General features: G+C 40.8%; 2 protein-coding genes across 2 annotated transcripts; both read right to left on the bottom strand.

Annotated features, from left to right (window-relative positions):
• Positions 1 to 598: 598 nt before the first annotated feature.
• On the bottom strand, positions 599 to 3,008 carry atmin (ATM interactor). Its single transcript, XM_063004623.1, has 3 exons — positions 2,902 to 3,008; positions 2,607 to 2,806; positions 599 to 2,509 (listed from the first exon to the last, which is right to left on the bottom strand). Exons 1-3 carry the CDS (start codon positions 2,992 to 2,994, stop codon positions 751 to 753), a joined length of 2,052 nt encoding a protein of 683 aa, XP_062860693.1. The 5' UTR covers positions 2,995 to 3,008; the 3' UTR covers positions 599 to 750.
• A 9,820-nt stretch (positions 3,009 to 12,828) lies between these two features.
• On the bottom strand, positions 12,829 to 20,715 carry cenpn (centromere protein N). The gene is made up of 10 exons (XM_063004480.1): positions 20,247 to 20,715; positions 17,713 to 17,758; positions 17,565 to 17,624; positions 17,392 to 17,465; positions 16,841 to 17,014; positions 16,650 to 16,751; positions 15,749 to 15,800; positions 15,501 to 15,610; positions 14,093 to 14,216; positions 12,829 to 13,373 (listed from the first exon to the last, which is right to left on the bottom strand). Exons 1-10 carry the CDS (start codon positions 20,415 to 20,417, stop codon positions 13,252 to 13,254), a joined length of 1,035 nt encoding a protein of 344 aa, XP_062860550.1. The 5' UTR covers positions 20,418 to 20,715; the 3' UTR covers positions 12,829 to 13,251.
• Position 20,716: the final 1 nt, after the last annotated feature.

Below are 20,716 nucleotides of genomic sequence, written 5' to 3'. Positions count from 1 at the left end.
GGTAAAACAGACAGTCCACCTTCTGCATGTGTTGAATGGGAGGAAATGGATGAGAGGGAAATTGTAGTAGTGAGAGAAAACCCTGTTACACACTCATTTGCTTAACACTCGAGGGTCTTAGGAGTTTTCCACAAATAAAGGGTTACTGGTTATTCGAAGGGGGGTGGAGGACTGGTCTCCCTCATGAAAAGAAAAAAAACCCAGAAAAAATAAATAAATAAAAAAAAGAATGCATTTTTTCCCCAATGTCCTTATAAATGCAGCATTATTCAAAAGAAACAAAATACCCGACAAGAACAATACAGACATTACAGTCTATCTAAAATAATTCAGCCAATAAAGTCATCCTATAACACCAGAATTATATTTTAGGATTATAATAAACTCTCAATGTTCATTAAATAATTTCATTCTTGTGCCACAGTGTGACAATGACCATGTAGTAGCAATCAAAATAACTATCTTCTACTAAACAAACAAAACCTTTAGTAGATAAATTAGATCACTTTACAAAATGTACGAATAAAAGTCAACAAGTCACCTGATGACCATGAAATAATAAAGTGCGGCTAAAGTCTACCGATAGCTTCTTCGACTTCATTGTGGAATGATTTGAAATGCCAAATGACGACAAGCAAGCTTAACTGTCACGTGCCATCTGCCAGACAAAGCTCTTCACGCTGGCTAAAAAGAACTGCTCAGAGATTGCACATAAACATCGCTTTCCTACAATCACCCCCTCACAGGCATTTAGCTATTGGATTTCTCAGAGTGTTGAAACAGCGAGAAAAGATCTTCACTGGTTTGGGTTTCCACTGAGCTAAAATGAGACTCTACGTTCCAGGCCAGATCTGCTGACAGGAAATCATCCATGACCGTCTGAGTCTCATTGCTGGTTAGAAAAAGATGTCCCAGACTGGACACCCTAGAGACAGTCTGGGTCTCGGTGCTGCTAAGTCTGGTCTGTCCTTCCTGGGAAGAAGACATTGGAACAGAGAAAGGAGGAGGCCTGGAATCCGTCTGGGTCTCCGTGTCTGACGACTCGGTGCTCATGTTGAAGCTGGAATGTCTTAGGATGCTCCCGAGCGGCGTGTGGCCACTTGGGTTGAGCAGGAAATTCAGGTCTGTTTGGGTTTGAGTGTCAAACATTTCCAGTTCCAGATCGCCTGACTGGACCCTGGTGGCAACGTCACTCTGGTGGCTGTCAGCAAGGTTATCAAGCACAAAGAAATCAGTCTGCGTCTCGATGTCAAGGAGCTCCAAGGGTGTCTCAGAGTTCAGGCCTCCCAAGGCACTCTCGTCTGTCTGGGTCTGAATATGAGCCGCATTGAGGAATTCTTCGAAGTCAAAGTCGATTCCAGTGTGCTGTTCTTGCGCAGGAACCAGACCTGATCCACAGCTTGGGGTCTCACTTGCCATGCTGTCAGAAAGGATGTTCTCCAGGTCACTAAAGAGCATCATGGTCTGAGTTTGATTGTCAGCTACCGTGCTCGGCTGTAGAATATCTTGGGCTCTCTGGGCTCCGAAGCACATTGACTGATTAGTTTTGTCTTCAAACAGTCCTGGTTCTGAGCCTATAGGATCGAGTCCGTTGGTAGTGAAGGTTCCATCATCCGTTGCAGTCTGTGTTGAGACACTGAGCGTGTCGGAATCAAAAAGATTTGGACATGTTATAGCTTGGTCAATCTGGGCACTACTGACTTGAGCTACTGGAGTGCAGCTTGTCTGGGTTTCCCTTGTTCTGTTATAACCAGGTAAAGAAAGCTGACTGAGAGAGTCTGTTTGTGCCCCGATGGATGATGTAACTCTGGCCCTTAATGGGAACGTCTGTGTTTGTACGCTGACCGGTAGCTGGATCTGAGCGCTCACACTAATGTCGGTTTGAGAACTAGAGGACACAGAGGCTTCATGTATGGGGGTAGACATAACTCCAGTGGATCCCCTACTGTGAAACGATAAATCGGTTTGAATGTTGGTTGAGGTGATTTTACTTCTGTACCCAAAATCATTAAGTGGTTCATTCACTGAAACTAGACTCTCTAGATTGACCTGGATCCCTGTGCTGACAGCATCCAGGCTTGATCTAGAAGCCTGCATGGTATCTTTAAAGCACACAGTCTTAGCGTTCAGAGCAGATACCAGTGCCCCAAGCGCCTGAGGCACGAGCTGCAGGGTACTCAAGGATCCTTGTGCATCCACCGCCAAGACCACAGACCTTAAGGCGCCGCTCTCGGCTGACGGTAGAAGAACAGGTAGTTGTGCCAGCTGCACTACAGGGAAGTTAACCAAAGCAACCTTAGGCCTGGGCAGGAGAACCTTTTGAAAACTTTTAGACTGTATCGGATTGTGTTGTGGCAAGTTCGGTGTTTGTGAGACTCCTTCAGAAGGAACCGCTCCTTCCGTGAGCTCCTTATCGGCATCTGCGATTTCATAGGTCTGTCCATTGGGCTCGAGTTTTGCCGTGCTGCGTGATAATTTCTCCATTTTTCTTTTCTTGACAGGTGGATATCTAAAGCAAAATGATACATTTAACAGACATGACGCATTAGATGCAAGGTATTGTAATAATTAAGGCACAAAACACTAAAATGGAATAAGCATAGTACCTGTGCTCGCTGGGCACCTCATGGCCCATTCTGTAGATGTGTGACAGTAGTGCTGCTCTACTTGCATATGGACAACCGCATGTACATCTGTATGTCCTTCCGCAGTCCTCTGCATGCCTCTTCAAGTCCCATTCGGTGCTGTACCCATTGCTGCACTTGACACATTTGTGCTTCTTCTCGGCATGCATCTTCATGAAATGCTAAGTCATGAAAAATATCAGACCTGAGCATCAGTTCCACACACAAACTGTTAAGATGACTGGATGTTTGCATGTCAAACTGGTTGAAGAGCTACCTGCTTAACCAGTGCGAACTGTGAAAACGGTCTGTTTGGTCCTCTTGGACAGCCCTCTATTGGACAGCAATAGAGCTTCTGTGGACCCTTCATGTCCTTCCGCACAGTTGGGTTGACGATACCCTCCTAAAAAGATAAGATTTGGTGAAAAAAATTTAACAACGGTACATGTACAGGTACAATCACACTATTAACTTCCCAGGTTCTGCCAAATAGTGGAACTTGATCAATGTTGATATTAGAGATGCATGAGTACCGATACTGGTATCGGGTATTTGCCCGATACCGCGCTCATTAACTTGTACTCGTACTCGCAAACGAGGCTCCGATTCTAAACATCCAATACCGTGTGCCTAGTGCACGTTGCTGCGTTATGCCTGGTTCACACTACACGATCTTTGCCCTGATTTTCGTTTGGCGACTGGTCGGCGCTAGATTTGCCGGCTCGGGAGCAACTCGGCGTTCACTCGCGATCAAAACTCGGCTCTCGATCGCAAAGTGTGAGCTATCCAACAACTCGGTCCGACCGGCTCGCCGAGTGCTCGGCGACCAGATCGAGTTTTCTAGCATGTCAGATATCCTGAGGGGAAACGCAGGAGAGGAGTGTAAACAGGTGGGACAGGGGCGTAATATAGTTTATATCAGAATACACCGGCACACACACAAAACACCAACATTGCAAAAATATTTATTAACCTCCAGCTCACTACAGAGCAATCCATGCTATTCGTGTTGCCAAATCCACTCAGATTCATTTATTTTCCTCCTTGATTTCATCACATCAGCGCACAAACACTTTGATCACTCGCTACTTGTTGACGTGCGTTTTTGGACGTGGTATCATTAAACTTCTAGTCACTTCTCACGTGTGTTTTTGTTTAAAAAAAACGGTATTCTAAATAGGTTTTGGTATCGGTATCGGTATCGGCAAGTACAAAAATACATGTACTTGTACTCGTACTCGGTTGGGAAAAAATGGTATCAATGCATCCCTACTTTATATTAAAGGGCTGGTATCCTGTCCAGGCTTAATATCTCCCTTGGGTCACTTATATTCATAATAGTCTATAGATTTACCACATCCCTGTACAGAATAAGGCAGTTACTAAAGGTAAATAAATAAGCAACGTTTAGTGCTAAAACTAAGGCATTGGGACAGATTAGAAAAAGCGCCAATACAGCATGTTAATGCAGTATTGGCCCCACTATAAAAAAAAACAAAAAACATTATTACACTTGCACTTTTGTTCCAAAGTCCCGAGTTCAATACATTTGGGCATGTCTAAAAGCATTTCCGGTTAAGGTAGAATCCTGAGAACTGATCTCTGGTCCGCCTGAATTTAGGTTTTAAGGCTGAGGGTTGGAAAATAGATCGCTAGCGCAGGCGTTAGGTGGGTTTGTTTGTTTGTTTAATTCTTAATACAATGTCAGCTGCTGTGGATATTATCAGTTAGGTGGGTCAGTGAAAGGCACATAAGAGAAAAAACGGTAGTCTGGTGCTTCTATAGGTGTGCTACTAGTCTGTACTGAAGTCTGCCCACACTGAGATAAAGATGGTCGACTTGGGTTAGTCCAATAAGGTCTAGGCATAGGACCTTCCACCACTGGTGCTGGGTAAGAAATCCTAGGAGCAGGTACTGGAGCTTTGGCATGAGTAAATGGTGAACTATGTGTAGGAAAAGGTATGTGCAACGTTTAGTCTCTCAAGCTCATTTATCATCGCTTGCTGAGATTGCTGGAGCTGTTACTAACTGGCTGTCAGCATCTAGCTGATCAATGGAATGCTCTCTGTCTACAAAGCTTAATAAATCTACTACACTGTCTCCAGTATGTCTGCAGATTCTCCATCACTGTAAATACAATTCTTCTAACCAGCAGTGAGCACAGTTCTCATCCTAAAATTCTCTAACAAAGTGTATGTTTTTTTTAGAACTCATTTCAAAAAGCATCTCTTTTTACACAACAGTAGTTACATTAAATGCACTGTTGACTAAAATTGATGAAGATGATATATTCAGATTTCTGTTTAGAAGTAGTCAGCTGTGTTAATTTTACGACAAAACAGGATGATTGTTGAGTAATGCAAGTGTGTAAACAAGCAAGGCTAAACACAGGAATCGAAGTGGAGGAGGTCTTATGTAACAAACAGCATGCATAACACAATCCAGTATGTCCACACACAAGTACTAAATGTTTTGTCCACATTATCTTTCTAGAGATATTAGAGAATCATTTGTGCATGCCTATTCCCCATGCCTGTATTTGTAGTATAGCTGGTATAAACTATATATAGCATAAAATAATAAACATCATAGAGTTTTATATAATAAAAACCCTCTCTCTCTTCTATGGTTGCATCACCAATCTCACAGGTCTGTATCATTACTTGACATGCACATTTTTATTTCTATCCTTCAGTTGCTGGGGTCTAAAGCTAAACAATCCACTTACACTAAAGAAAGAACCTTATTTTAGCAGATGTTATTATTTTCAAGCAACATACCAACAGCAGTCATTGAACAGTTTTAACCCCAAATCCGGGTGGAACAGCAGAGATCCGAAAGTTCAAATCTCAGTGGTGCCATCAGCTGGTTGGGTGTCTAAACAGACACGATTGGCTCTGTCTGAGGGAGTTGGCCAAAGACCTGCTATGCATCGGTGCCCTGTCCAGAGTAATCCTACCCTGTGCCCAGTATCTCCCTAATGCTTTTACCATTTAAATAATTGTTGTTCATAAAATAAATCTATGGGGGTCTGTGGTTTCACATAATAGACTGCTGCACCACAAGACAAAAATATTACACATTAAAATCATACAAACGGTGACGCAGTTGAGAATCAGTACGGAGTCTAACTGCATGATAAAAAGGTTACACACATTATTAATAAACTAAAATAAAGAGTGCATTTTGCACCATGTCTCATTTTGTCAAAAAGTTTAGTCTAATTAGTGATTGCAGTGGGCAGGTTGCTATTGACCATAATCTACATTCGGAACTTTGTCCATTTTTTAATCCTACAGAATTACAAACTAAAAAGAATTCTTTTGTTAACCCACTTCCACCTGCTGAGAGGAACCAGGGACAGAACGAAGGGACACTTGATTCTCAGAAGCAGGATAAAACAGCAACACAAGCTGCAGACGCTATGAAATGCACCTTTATAAAACCTGCAATCCTGAGCTCTGTATACTGATTAATAATTTATTCCACCAAGCAACAGGGCCGTAAATGATTCTGTCAGCCCTTCAAGGAGGGATTACTATCCCAAGAGGTCTTCTTCACGGGGATATTACCCCTGGATGCTATCAGATAACTAGATTAGACATGTTTATGGCTTCTTTGTTGTCCTGGAAGGTCAGAGCTCCTATGGAATCAGACCTCACACCTTGACTTAGAATAATAGCAAAAAGGACAGGTTAAATTACCTTCCTAATGACAAAATCTTCTACAATGTCTGCGTCCATCATACATGCTGTTGTTTAGTAACTGTTTGATCAGTGAACCGTTACAGGTATGGTTTAAAAAAATTTGTTGTTTGACATAAAATGGTTCTCAACTGATCAGACTTAGTGTTTTATTATCAGACAGTGTTATTATAGTGTTTTATTAAAACAACCTGTTTTATTATTTATATAATGCATAGAAAAATGCATTATTAAAAAGCACATTAGCTTTCATGGGCCGAGTTAGAAATCTTGACTAAATGGACATAAGTTTCCACAGAGAGACTTAAAATTCAAGAGTCAGGGGTTGGGAAGACAACACCATAATACCTGACCTATAGCAGAGATGGGAACACACAGCGACTTCAGACTCTACTCGGATTCATTTCAAATTATTCGACTCGCAAAAAATGACTTGTGGACAACAAAAGGCCGAATGTGTTAACACTAGTTACGTGTGACAATTATATATATGTATATATAAATAAATATCAAACAAAGTCATGGACAATTTTGTATGGCCAATTCACCTCACTTGCATGTCTTTGGACTGTGGCAGGAAACTGGAGCTCCTGGAAGAAAACCCACACAAACACAGATAGAACATGCAAACTTCACACAGAAAGGTCCTAAACCGCTCAACCTGGTAATCGAATCAATCGAATGCTGCCCCAATTAAAAAAATTATCAATATAAAAAGGAAAAAAAGAAAAGAAAAGTGTTGTGTTTTTTAATTGGAAAGATCACTTTACTTCAGTTAGTTAACAAATTTGTTTATTACAAATTGTAGGCAAGTCTTATCTATGCCGGGGGCGTGCTCACATTCTTACACATTCTTTGTTCTCAAACTGATTTCATCAAGTCTTAATCAACTAACGCCTAGTTCACACTACACTATTGTTGCCCAGATTTCGCTCGGCGACTGGTCGGCGCTAGATTTTCCGGCTCGGGAGCAAAACTCGGCTCTCGATCGCTAAGTGTGAACTATCCAACAACTCGACCCGACCGGCTCGCCGAGCGCTCGGCGACTGGATTGAGTTTTCTAGCAGGTCAGATATCTGATCTGAGATGTCCGACTGAGAATGAGTGACATGTCAAACAGCCAATGAGAACACAGGATACGGTGTGAGGGGAAACGCAGGAGAGGAAACAGGTGGGACAGACAGGGGGATAATATAGTTTATATCAGAATACACTGGCGCACACACGTTTTACAGTATTTCTGACCTGATCGTCCTCTACAAAACGGAACACCAACACTGCATTGCAAAATTATTAATTAACCTCCAACTCACTATAGAACAATCCATACTGTTCATGTTGCCAAATCCACTCAGATTCATTTATTTTCACTTCTTGATTTTACGCTGCATATCAGCGCACAAACACTTTGATCACTCGCTACTTGTTGACGTGCATTTTTGGACGTGGTATCATTAAACCCCTCGTCACTTCTCGCATGTGTTTTCGTTAGAAAAAAAAAAAAAAAAAAAAAGGGGGACCAGAGAAGCTCGTCTGTGATTCCAGTTGGTGATCGTGTAGTGTGAAACCCTCAATCACCGATCAGTCGTGTAGTGTGAAATATACACCAACTGAAAGACTCCTGAGTGCAAAAGATTCAGTCGTGTAGTGTGAACTGTACAGAGACCCGATAAATCAGAAAGTCGTGTAGTGTGAACTTGGCATAAGGTATAGTCCAGTCTCTTTCTGCTGCAGTCAGCATACGTGTCAGCTGACCCATACACACTGTTTTTCTACTTATGTTTTTCTACTTTATACAATGACTTTGCTTTGTACATAACACTCTGTGCCTTCGGCCTTCATTTACTTTACAGTATCATAATCAAGTTTTACATTGTTCATTTAATAACCTTACAATTGGCAACCAAACTTACAACTTACATGCCCAAAGACAACAAAATCCCAGGAATGTTCCAGAAAGTTGAACCCAACTTTAGGAAGACAAACTTTATGTCATATATACATATACAGGTGCACAGTAATGAAATTCTTTCTTCGCATATCCCAGCTTGTTTGGAAGCTGGGGTCAGAGCACAGGGTCAGCCATCGTACGGCGCCCCTGGAGTGGACAGGGTTAAGGGTCTTGCTCAAGGACCCAACAGTGGCTGCATAGCAGAGCCTGGATTTGAACCGCCAATCTTCCGGTTGATAGTCCAAAGCTCTACCCACTAGGTTACCACTGTCCCAAGATGTAAAGCATAAAGGTTGACAGACAGTCATTTGTTGGTTATTTGTTGCCACCAAACAAATCAAAACCTGAATGAAACGGTTGTGTTTTTAGGTGGTGGCTGGAGAGAAGTATGACAACCAACCCTGTTCTTCCCTACAGCTGTGGATGCAACATCAGCAGAAGCAGCTGAACCCAGGACAGCCGATATAAGCCAGAGAGCGCTAGTGTTGACTAGCTTTATTCAGCACTCACTGTGCAACCCGAGCTTTATTCAGCCAAGCAGAACACAAACAAACCAAACGAATAAAACAAATAAAAAACAAACACCACACATTTAGAACTGAACAGGTTACTGAATAAACCACGAAGCGCCTCAGCGTTATAAAGAGCGGCTGCAGTTAGCCGCAGTGCTAACTCCAGTCATCCTACCTGCACTCTGTGAGACTTGACCAGGTGCATGTTGAGCGCCGGGGTGTTGGGGAGGATTTTACCGCAGCCCTGCACTGTACACAGGATATTAGTGCGCACTGCTTTGGTTAGTTCTGTAATGGAGGGTTTAATGATTTCCCGGGACTGAGGCTGAGGCTCATTGCTGCGTTTCTGGCCGCTACAGCTCGACCGGTCCACCGTAGGGGCGGCCATATTTCTGAGAGCGACACAGCCTAGCGTTAGCATTACAACAACACGCGCTACTGTTGCCCTCACAGTGTTTACTTCCGGGAGCGCTCAGCAACCAGTACGCTCCGCTACAACGTCCTAGCAACTTCTATACACCACGCTGCCAAAAGTATATGGACACCGAGCATTACATCTATACACAACTCAGACATCCCAAGTTGCAAAAACTCATTTCAGGGAGGTACCCCCGGACCTCGACCCCGACCCCCAAGCCCAAAAAGCTAAAAAAAAAAAAACTCTCGCACACTTCAAAGGATATGGGTGATAACAGAACTTTTAGGAGCTGCTAACTGAGCTACTAAGCTAACTGTTCGCGTCACAAACACATTAACGTTCCCTACATAGTGCACTAAATAGTGTGAAAGATAATAGATTTATGTTCCTTACATAGTGCACTAGTCTGTATATTAGAAAATAATTTATGTTCCTTACTTAGTGCACTAAATAGTGTGAAAGATAATAGATTTATGTTCCCTACATAGTGCACTAGACTGTATATTAGAAAATAATTTATGTTCCTTACTTAGTGCACTAGATAGTGTACCAGATAACAGACTTATGTTTCTTACATAATGCTTTAGGTAGCGTATTAGTTAACGGATTTATGTTCCCTACATAGTGCACTAAATAGTATTTCAGATATGAATTTATGTTCCCTACGTAGTGCACTAGATAGTGAATTAGACAATTGGTTTATGTTCCCTACGTAGTGCACTAGATAGTGAATTAGACAATTGGTTTATGTTCCCTACATAGTGCACTAGATAGTGTATTAGATAACGCATTCATGTTCACTACATAGTGCACTAGAAAGTATAACTAGATGATGATTTGTGTTCCTTACATAGTGCACTAGATAGTGTATTACATAATTAATTATGTTCCCTACACAGTGCACTAAATTGTATATCAGATAATGGATTTATGTTCCCTACATAGTGCACTAGACAGTATATTAGCTAACGGATTTAATACGCGATCGGGGAATAAAGTCTGTGTCGCCTGTGTGCGCGTGTGTGTGTCGCTCTTGGCCGCTTGTTCTAGATTCCGGGTGATTTTATCTGACTTGCGGGCACCAGGGAGCCGCTATGTATATGCGGGAGACTCCCGGAACTTCAGGGAGACTTGGGATGTTTGACAACTTATGCAAAAGTGTAGACCAGGGATGCCCATACTGTCCTAGCAACTTCTATACACTGAGCTGCCAAAAGTATGTGGACACAGAGCATCACATCTATACACAACCTATGCAAAAGTGTAGACCAGGGATGTCTATACTGTCTTAACAACTTCTATACACTGAGCTGCCAAAAGTATGTGGACACCGAGCATCACATCTATACACAACTTATGCGAAAGTTTAGACCAGGGATTCCCATACCTTTGTGGCTTGAGATCTACTATTTCAGTCGATAGGTCATCACAATCTACTTTTTTTAAAAAGGTTGGCCTCATCGTTTTTCAAAAATTTGTTTGAATCTTTTTAAAATGTAGTTCAGTTGCCTATACTGATATTCAGCTTTACAGGGCAAGCAAGTGAAGAATCACACTAAATTTATTCTGATGATTTGCACTGAATGGTGTAAGCCAGGTTTATGTAGTCTGGACAGTAGCTGCTGATACCAATTCTCAAGCAGCTTCCAAGTGTTCATCAGTAAGAGTGGACCGATATTTAGACTTATTTATTTTCATGTGGGAAAAGGCTGATTCACACAAGTAGGTTGATCCAAAAATGCTGTCAAATATGTGGCACATTTTCTTATGTTTGGATATTTTTCCTCAGCCAGCAAATTCCAAAATGGTCCAGCAGAGGCCCTTGACTTCATATGAATGTCAGATTGTAAGGTTAAAATTTCTGTACGTAACGAACGACAAAACAGCCATCTTTGCCCGAATCGAACCGTTCTTAGTTACTTTGTACTCGGTTACTCATCTTTACAGTGTAGGTTACAAAAGAAAAAAAATGCAAAAATGGCACAAACTGGCTACTGATGAATGAAAACTTTCTAGATCAGCAGTGCTTTAGGTGGGCTGAGGCATAGCTACGGTAACAAACAGCAAATTAAAGAAACAGTGGCCACATTTCATGTCAATCGCGTTGACCTGTTTGAATGATTTGAATCAAATATTGCATTGAGAAATGAAATTACCAAAACATAAAATTTGACCAGGGGTGTCGAAACCTTTGCAGAACACACACTAATGTGGTGCTTTTTAAACAAAATATACTAACACAGCAGTGCCCTCTGGTGGACATTTACCGCTAAAAACTTGGTTACTTCTAAGAAATCACTTACTAAATATAATAAACTGGTCAATTTTGTTCTTGATTAACCTGTTACGGTGCATTTTATAAAAATAAGGGAGAATAATTTGTAGAACCAGTTTCAGTTTTATGAATCAGTGCCTAAACACCCTTGGTTCATATTATCAATATACTTTCAGTATACTATAGTTCCTCACAGTATGCTTACACTGGTGGTTGTAATCTCAGCAATACTATGGGCTGGTCAGATATCTACAGACATGACTGGCTATGTCAGGAAGGGGGGTGCTATTGGCTGAACAGCTTAGATATTGTTTAGGAGAGTGCACTTGTCAGTGTGCTGTCAGTGCAAGTCCCAGGCTATAGGACTTTAGGCCAGTGATATAAACATGGGAGCACTGCACAAGGTAGGGCATTTATTTGGCATAAATCAGGGCCAAAGCAGGTAAGCAAACCAGAATGTCCCACTGTAGTGACTCCTAAATACAGGAGCAGCCAAAAAAAGAAAAAAAGTATTGGTAACATTACCAGCTCATGGATGAGGTCTAGATGAGTGAGTAAACTAATCTACACCAAACTTCTGAAAAGTAATGCTGTGCCATAAACATCTACAAAAGAAACTGTCTGGATTGTTAAATAATTCAGTTTGTAATGGTTTGTAAGCTTGACCAGTGAATTTTTTTTTTAAAATCATTTTAGGATTTATCTTCCATTGTTCCAATGAGTCAGTGTTGTTTCTCTCATCTTTGCTCTTTGTTACCCAGTAAAAAAAAAAACTAAATCCTGTGAAAAGTGGGACTCATTCCTCTACTCATGTGGGTGAACACTGGTGCTTGGATGGCACAGTGGTCTAATAAGTTAAACCACCACTAGGAAGAGTCTCTGATCTGCCACCAGCTTATGGGCACTGAACAGAGAAAATTGGCCACATCTGGGGCAGGGAATGCAGGATTAAGAATCACTTTGTTACTACAACAGCAACTCCTACTGTCTGGCTAAGCTTATCTAGCCACTTGAGCAGCACATATTGTGCACATTTATTACTTGTCGCTTCTCTCAAAGTTCAATCTGATTGAATATTGACCCAGCTGCTGAACTTTTCAAAGCACCGTCAATTAAACAAATTGTTTATATGGTGAAGACAAACTGACTCTTACTGTTTCACAAAACCCTAAACTGTTTTAATTTAACCTTAAATCTACCATGACATTGTGAAGAAAATACTGCATGGAGACCAGTGAGCTGAGAAGACTGGGATTGCATTTTTCCTCATCCTGGAATCTCTTGGTGTGGCTTTATAGCTCTTCAATATAATATCATTCAACCTTAGTTTAACAAACCACTAAATTATATGAACCCACTTTATTCTTCTGGTTGGTTTTATCTTCTCATGTCTCCTAATGATGACCATTGCAGGGCTTTATTGTAAAAAAAAAAAAAAAAGTAAATTACATTTCATACAATACAGCATGGAATTAAACTGCCAGTATGCTCATTCAATACTGTGTATCATTTTCAAGCTTGCAACTCAGTGGTACAGCAGTGGAAACATGAGTGGTCTCTTTCAGAACGCCAACCCCCCCACCCCAATCTAAAACTGATAATTAGTCTGCAAGTTTACCTAAATCTGAGGTGTTACACCACCAACATTTAAAACCTTTATTTAAAACCTTATAAAATGGACTAAACATGGTTCAACCAGGGTTAGAATCTTTAGAAAACACAGTGTTCATGTCCATGAGCTGCTCGGGTAAGCGGAGTCATATCACATCAGGACTTGTTAGCAGGAGTCTGGCTTGTGGCTGCTGGGACTTTGTCAGTTATCACAAAGTAGTTCCGACCTTTTTGTGTGATTGAGGATAACAGAGGAGTGACAGGACCTTCAGCCATACCTATCAAACATAGAGTAAAAAACAGTAAGAATTAGTTTGTATCATGTGATTAAAAGTTTAAATAAAGTTTATAATCTACCAAAGGATCAGGCAAATCTTAATCGTGGCTCTTGTGCCACAGAGACTTGTGAGAGACTTGAGACACCTTCAGACAGTTCTCTGTGCACACTGTTTTAGGCGAAAGGTGCAAAAGCCAACATATGTCATGGTATAGGAGTGCAACCATGCTCACGGCATAAGTAAATTGCATATGTGTGAAGGTACCATTGACGCTTGGAATTTTAGAGGGACATGTTTTGCCATTAAGATGACATCTGCCACTAAGGAATTTGTCCTGGCTGCCACGGCATATTAACTAATCAACTTAACACAGTACTGGCTTAATGACATTGTTCGTTATATGCTGTGAGAAATAATTTGAGTTCTAATAATTTATTAGTGGTAAACATAAATGGCTGCTTGGGTGGTCACAGCGTTAAAATACAATAACCCACTAATGCACTATTTGTTTATTTTAAAAATCTAAAATACTGTATGTCAAATACTTGTTTACCTCCATCCGTATAGAGACAGATTTTATTGATTTTTACCGGGATTATTCAAATCATCCAAACACTATATAACTATGAACCATAAATTCCATTACATTTCTAATGAACAAATAAACCAAACCTCCTCAGAATTGATCCCCAGATTTACATTATCATAAACTTGTGTACCTGCAGACACACAGTGACGCAGTGACTCTAGCAGGTTGGTGCTGGAGAACTTGACCATCCCTTTGAAGAGGTCATCTTTATCACTTAGCGTGTTGTTGCTAGTACCTCTGTATCTTGTTTCTAGCTGTGAGAGCAGATAGACAGAAAAATCATTATATCACTACACTGAACTGAAAAAAAGTCACCATTAAACACAGTAATTACAGTACAACAGTCTTACTTTAGTCTTTTAATAACAGAATATTAGTATTACTTTATTAATAGCAGTGCTTGCATTAACAGTACCATGTGCATGTTGCCATGTTTGGTTTTCTTCAAAATCTAAGCTCTAAATGTTTTGTGCACAAGACAGCCTTCAAATATCTTGACAAATTTGCATTCGAAAAATGCATTTGAAGCAATTCAAAAAAACATAGTATTCAAATGCACTTCACTACTGATTTGTAAACCCTGCAAGGGATTGGCTCCCTGTCCAGGGTGTTCCCGCCTAAAGCTCAGGAGGTAAAAACTGTACCACTTTAGAAAAGAAGAAAATTAACACCCATAAGGCGCATAAAGAAATAAAAATATGAAAAGGCAGCAAAGCATTATAACCCATTTGCCATAGAACTTGTTAAACTGTACTGGAGGCCAGCACGGTGGCTAAGTGGGTAGCACTGTCGCCTCACAGCAAGAAGGTCCTGGGTTTGATTTCCAGGTGGAGCGGTCCAAGTCCTTTCTGTGTGGTTTGCATGTTCTCCCTGTGTCTGCGTGGGTTTCCTCCCACAGTTCATGCAAGACATGCAAGTGAGGTAAATTGGAGATACAAAATTGTCCATGACTGTGTTTGACATTAAACTTGAACTGATGAATCTTGTGTAACCAGTAACTACCTGTTCTGTCATAAATGTAACCAAAGTGTGTAAAACGTTACAATGACGTTACAATCCTAATAAATATAATAAATAAAGTACTGGTATAGTAATTAGAATGTTACTGGTTCGAGCCCTCACTACAGTCAGGTTGCTGTTGTCGGACCCTTAGACAACACCCTGAACCCTCTCAATTGTTTGAACTGTATTGTCACAGTTCTAAATCGTTTTGGCTAAACCATCTGTAATAAATTCCAAAAATGTAAACCCACATATTAGGAGATGACTTTTCTGCATTATTAGACTTTGGGCTGTGGTTTCAGTGGTAGGATAAGGTGTTAGCAAAAGATCTAATTTGCGGAAGTGACGAAGAACCCTGTTCGACCAATGTCCCATTGTACCTTCCTCCTACAGGCACACAGCCAATTGTGTCAGTGTAAGTGCCTGGCCAGTCGATAGCACAGCTGGGATTTGAACAAGACCCCGAGATCCCAGCAGTGGCAGACTAGCGCCTTAGACCCCTGTGCCACCCGAGCACCCTGTGCTTTTTTGTTTACCTTGTACACAGCGGTCTCCAGCTTTGGCAACATCCCGTCACCGAAAGCTTCACATGCCATCTGATGCCTTCGGTCAGTGTACTCAGCATGCTCCTTATTAATGTTGGGATCTATAGAGTAAAACATGCATCATTGTTATACATACTGTATATACACAATTTGAGGGTTGGATGTGAAATATAAGGAAAGAAACACTATTATAAAAATGAATTTTTAGTTCATATTTAAAAAAAAAAAAAAAAACATACGTGAGGGAGGTGCATTCCTTTCTCTTAATGTTCTTTCTTGATTTGGAAACACCTGGATAAAATATAACGAGCAGAACAATTTAAAGTTAAAGAGCTGATTTACTTTTATTCATAAGTATACACCGACGAGGCATAACATTATGACCACTGACAGGTGAAGTGAATAACACTGATTATCTCTTCATCACAGCACCTGTTAGTGGGTGGGATATATTAGGCAGCAAGTGAACATTTTATCCTCAAAGTTGATGTTAGAAGCAGGAAGAAAAATGGGCAAGTGTAAGGATTTGAGTTTGACAAGGGCCAAATTGTGATGGCTGGACGACTAGGTCAGAGCATCTCCAAAACTGCAGCTCTTGTGGGGTGTTCCTTGTCTGCAGTGGTCAGTATCTATTAAAAGTGATCCAAGGAAGGAACAGTAGTAAACCGGCGGCCAACAGACGAGCTACTGTAGCTCAAATTGCTGAAGAAGTTAATGCTGGTTCTGATAGGAAGGTGTCACAATACACAGTGCATCGCAGTTGCAGGGCTGTTTTGGCAGCAAAAGGAGGACCAACACAATATTAGGTAGGTGGTCATAATGTTATGCCTCATCGGTGTATATGGTCATTTTTTTCTTCCTGAATACCTTATGCACTGTCTTTTCACTGGGACATAAGCAAAACTGACATAAATTTAAAGGCAGACGATTAGACTACTGTACATAAAATTACAAACAATTGCCTGCAGTGATCAATCACTGTCCCCCTTCCTGTCTAAGGAAGGCCTTAAGTGTTTTTTATTAATTTAATCATTCCCTTTATGTTACTTATTATTCTCTTCTGAAAAAAAAAAATGCCTATGGTTTATTTCAGATCTGTAGAATCGAATACATTTTTTAACATTCGTTTTACAAGCTTACCTGCTGATACTGTCTCATCAGCAGATCTCGCATTGCAGTAAGGCTCCTTGCACTCAGGTGAGCTTCTTTAATAGACACATGTCTCGTGGACAGAACAAGAGCCTGAAAGTGAAATGAATAATAAAGAAAGCTTTAACTCTCTGCAGACGTTACTGGTTAAATAAAAGCTGATCAAAATGTAAAACTACCACCTGATGTAGAAAAGGCTTGTGTTTGGGCATGAGATTAAGGATAAAGATGTAGGGGGTCTGCAGATAATGTACAACATAAGTTGGTTTGAGATGGTTGGGCTTGGTAAAGTTATCTCCCCACGCGATACGAATCCATACAGCTCCGTCATCCAGTTTCTTCATTCGGACAGATATCTGTGTGCAAAGATTGATGGGTAAAGCAAGAATAGTAGAACATACTGGGCCAATTCACCAAATAAATAATCAAATAAATAAATGTGGACAACACACATTCATGAGCATTTTGCAAAGGCGGGCAAAGATATTCATGCTGTAGTGCCGTGCAGCATGGATGAAGTTTAGGCTAGATTTGATGCTACAATATCAAACGATGTATTTTGGAGCAACAGATTCTGCATTCCAGATAATGATTTTTTTTACTGACTCTCGCCTTTAAAACTGTTCGTATTGTGCTGCTGCCACAGGACTGTAGGATAATTACGTCAGTAAGAATGTGCATAAGCATTCCTAATAATATTACTGCATATCAAAAGGTAGAAAAGGAACATTACATGTCGGACAACTTCTTCCAAGTGTGCCATGAACAACTCCTTAAACTGTGTGAAATCCACCGAAAATGCATCATCTGTGAAGAGGAAAGAATAAACTAAATTCAGCACCTTGGTCTATTCATTATAAACCTTATGCTACAGTTTAAAACAAACATTTTTGTTTCATGACTTACCATCTGCTTCAAGGAGTTGACAGGCATGCCAGGTACCTTGATTAGGGTTGTCTATATGATCTAAGAATAAGAAGAACCAAAATTATCATCTGTTTATATAACAATGATTAGAACTTTCCTCAAAACATCAAGAAAAGAATGCACTCACAGACCATCTCCAGTTTGGTCACATCTTTTAAGCTCACTCTGCCTTCCTAAATGGGAAATAAGGAGAGAAAGGAAATAAATAACATTGGCCGTGTCCAACACCCCTTAATTGTTTTATCGAATGGTTAGATTTATGGGATCCTAGACATTGTTTTTCCTTTTCAATCCTATATCAGAACATGTAAGTATGGCCAATACAGATATGATACAAGTATCCTCACATGAACTACAGGGGTTGGACAATGAAACTGAAACACCTGGTTTTAGACCACAATAATTTATTAGTATGGTGTAGGGCCTCCTTTTGCGGCCAATACAGCGTCAATTCGTCTTGGAAATGACATATACAAGTCCTGCACAGTGGTCAGAGGGATTTTAAGCCATTCTTCTTGCAGGATAGTGGCCAGGTCACTACGTGATGCTGGTGGAGGAAAACGTTTCCTGACTCGCTTCTCCAAAACACCCCAAAGTGGCTCAATAATATTTAGATCTGGTGACTGTGCAGGCCATGGGAGATGTTCAACTTCACTTTCATGTTCATCAAACCAATCTTTCACCAGTCTTGCTGTGTGTATTGGTGCATTGTCATCCTGATACACGGCACCGCCTTCAGGATACAATGTTTGAACCATTGGATGCACATGGTCCTCCAGAATGGTTCGGTAGTCCTTGGCAGTGACGCGCCCATCTAGCACAAGTATTGGGCCAAGGGAATGCCATGATATGGCAGCCCAAACCATCACTGATCCACCCCCATGCTTCACTCTGGGCATGCAACAGTCTGGGTGGTACGCTTCTTTGGGGCTTCTCCACACCGTAACTCTCCCGGATGTGGGGAAAACAGTAAAGGTGGACTCATCAGAGAACAATACATGTTTCACATTGTCCACAGCCCAAGATTTGCACTCCTTGCACCATTGAAACCGACGTTTGGCATTGGCACGAGTGACCAAAGGTTTGGCTATAGCAGCCCGGCCGTGTATATTGACCCTGTGGAGCTCCCGACGGACGGTTCTGGTTGAAACAGGAGAGTTGAGGTGCACATTTAATTCTGCCGTGATTTGGGCAGCCATGGTTTTATGTTTTTTGGATACAATCCGGGTTAGCATCCGAACATCCCTTTCAGACAGCTTCCTCTTGCGTCCACAGTTAATCCACAGGATGTGGTTTGTCCTTCTTGGTGGTATGCTGACATTACCCTGGATACCGTGGCTCTTGATACATCACAAAGACTTGCTGTCTTGGTCACAGATGTGCCAGCAAGACGTGCACCAACAATTTGTCCTCTTTTGAACTCTGGTATGTCACCCATAATGTTGTGTGCATTGCAATATTTTGAGCAAAACTGTGCTCTTACCCTGCTAATTGAACCTTCACACTCTGCTCTTACTGGTGCAATGTGCAATTAATGAAGATTGGCCACCAGACTGGTCCAATTTAGCCATGAAACCTCCCACACTAAAATGACAGGTGTTTCAGTTTCATTGTCCAACCCCTGTATGTCAGCATTTTTAAACAGGTTATTAAAAGGTGGGATGGCTTCATTCTTTACTGTAACATTTAATGATCTGAAGATGTACGGTAGATGATCTGTGATACTCAGATCAAGAAAACCCTATTAGCTACAGTATGGTATTAGCAGGTGTGGCACAGTGGTTACACTAGGTTCGAATCCCCAGCAGTGCTATCAGCTGGTCGGGCATCTACATGCAGACATGATAGCTACGTCTGAGCCTGGGGGATGGCTGAGGTCCCGCAATGTATTGGATTGCACCCAGTGATTCAGAGGAAACTAAAGCCAACGCGATCCTGACATAAAAATAAAATGAAAAATGCTATAATAAAGATTATAATAACTGTAAATATAGCCACTCCTTAGTGGACATTCCATGCACCATTGTGTTGATTTGATATTTTAATAATATTTTCGTGGTTTTTTTTGACACCGTGCTTTGTTGAAATGAGTTCTGATGGTGGATTGAGATGAGCTAGATTTGTGGCTGGAAGGGCAGTTGGTATTAAGCTTTTAAACCCAACAACACTGTACTAACTGTCAAACATGTATTTGTATGTTTTAGTAGTATAATGACCCAAACTGGTTTGAAATGGCTAAATCGGGCTAAAATAAAGCTCTTGGGATGAACCTCCCAATGTCTTGACCTCAAAGTCAATGCCAGTAAACCAATAAACTTGGTTAAACTGTACTCATTCTGCCTAGTAGAGTGGTCAAGGATCCAACCAAAGTGGTACATGGCTGGTACAACTGATCTAAGGGACATACAAATAAATGTGCTGCTTATTCCTATAATCATCCAACAACCCAGTCATACTGCAGCAGCAAAAAAAACCATAAAATTAAAGACACCTGGTGGAATTCATGTTACAAATAACGGTAAGTGTTCATGTTCCTTACAAGTGTATGTAAACGTTTGACGGTTTTTATACCTAACCAAATGGAAACTAAGTGTAGACTCTTTGCACATTGTAAACTCATTTAAATACACAATCTAAATGATTAGTTTAATGAATGTTTACCTCACATGTCGATATTAAATTCTCCAGAAACAGCCATTTAGGTTGTGTATAATCCAGACTGTGCAGCTGCTCGTCTGATAACCTCTCCCAGCTGCTCAGAACAGACTGGATCTTTTTCATAGGGATTTTCTTTATTATTCGCTGTAAAATAGCCCGAGCTTGGTCCTCCATTTTAGCGAATAATTGTATATTTCATAAAGACATAAATGTATAAAGTAAACGACATTAAAACGATTCGTGTATCGGTTAAAACAACAGCTACATTTTCGGAATGAATGCGGAATCAAAATAAACCGCCAATACTTGAAATCAGTGGCGGTATTTCATACTGATTCAGGGTCAGCTTTCCTCGCAAATGTAGCATAATTTGTAGAACGGTAAAAATATCAAACTGATCTCAGATCAGCCAGAAAAAAGATGGCGTACGTAGCCGTTTGGGGCGTTTTCTCCTATACGTTTCATCCGGTTTG

This window comes from Trichomycterus rosablanca, chromosome 11 (assembly GCF_030014385.1).
Source record: "Trichomycterus rosablanca isolate fTriRos1 chromosome 11, fTriRos1.hap1, whole genome shotgun sequence".
In the NCBI taxonomy this organism is placed as follows: Eukaryota; Metazoa; Chordata; class Actinopteri; order Siluriformes; family Trichomycteridae; genus Trichomycterus; species Trichomycterus rosablanca.
The sequence above is the reverse complement of the archived record's forward strand: the minus strand, read 5'-3'. Positions and strand labels throughout refer to the sequence as shown.

What these genes read in the sequence shown, in the direction of transcription:
- atmin (XM_063004623.1), bottom strand. Translation starts at nt 2,994, where the DNA reads ATGAAGGGTCCACAGAAGCTCTATTGCTGTCCAATAGAGGGCTGTCCA. An exon ending in AGTTCGCACTGGTTAAGCAG is followed by an intron (nt 2,807 to 2,901) that starts GTAGCTCTTCAA and finishes TTCATGACTTAG; the next exon opens with CATTTCATGAAGATGCATGC. An exon ending in GAGGTGCCCAGCGAGCACAG is followed by an intron (nt 2,510 to 2,606) that starts GTACTATGCTTA and finishes ATTTTGCTTTAG; the next exon opens with ATATCCACCTGTCAAGAAAA.
- cenpn (XM_063004480.1), bottom strand. Translation starts at nt 20,417, where the DNA reads ATGGAGGACCAAGCTCGGGCTATTTTACAGCGAATAATAAAGAAAATC. An exon ending in ATTTAATATCGACATGTGAG is followed by an intron (nt 17,759 to 20,246) that starts GTAAACATTCAT and finishes TTTCCCATTTAG; the next exon opens with GAAGGCAGAGTGAGCTTAAA. An exon ending in AAGGAATGCACCTCCCTCAC is followed by an intron (nt 15,611 to 15,748) that starts GTATGTTTTTTT and finishes TTTACTCTATAG; the next exon opens with ATCCCAACATTAATAAGGAG.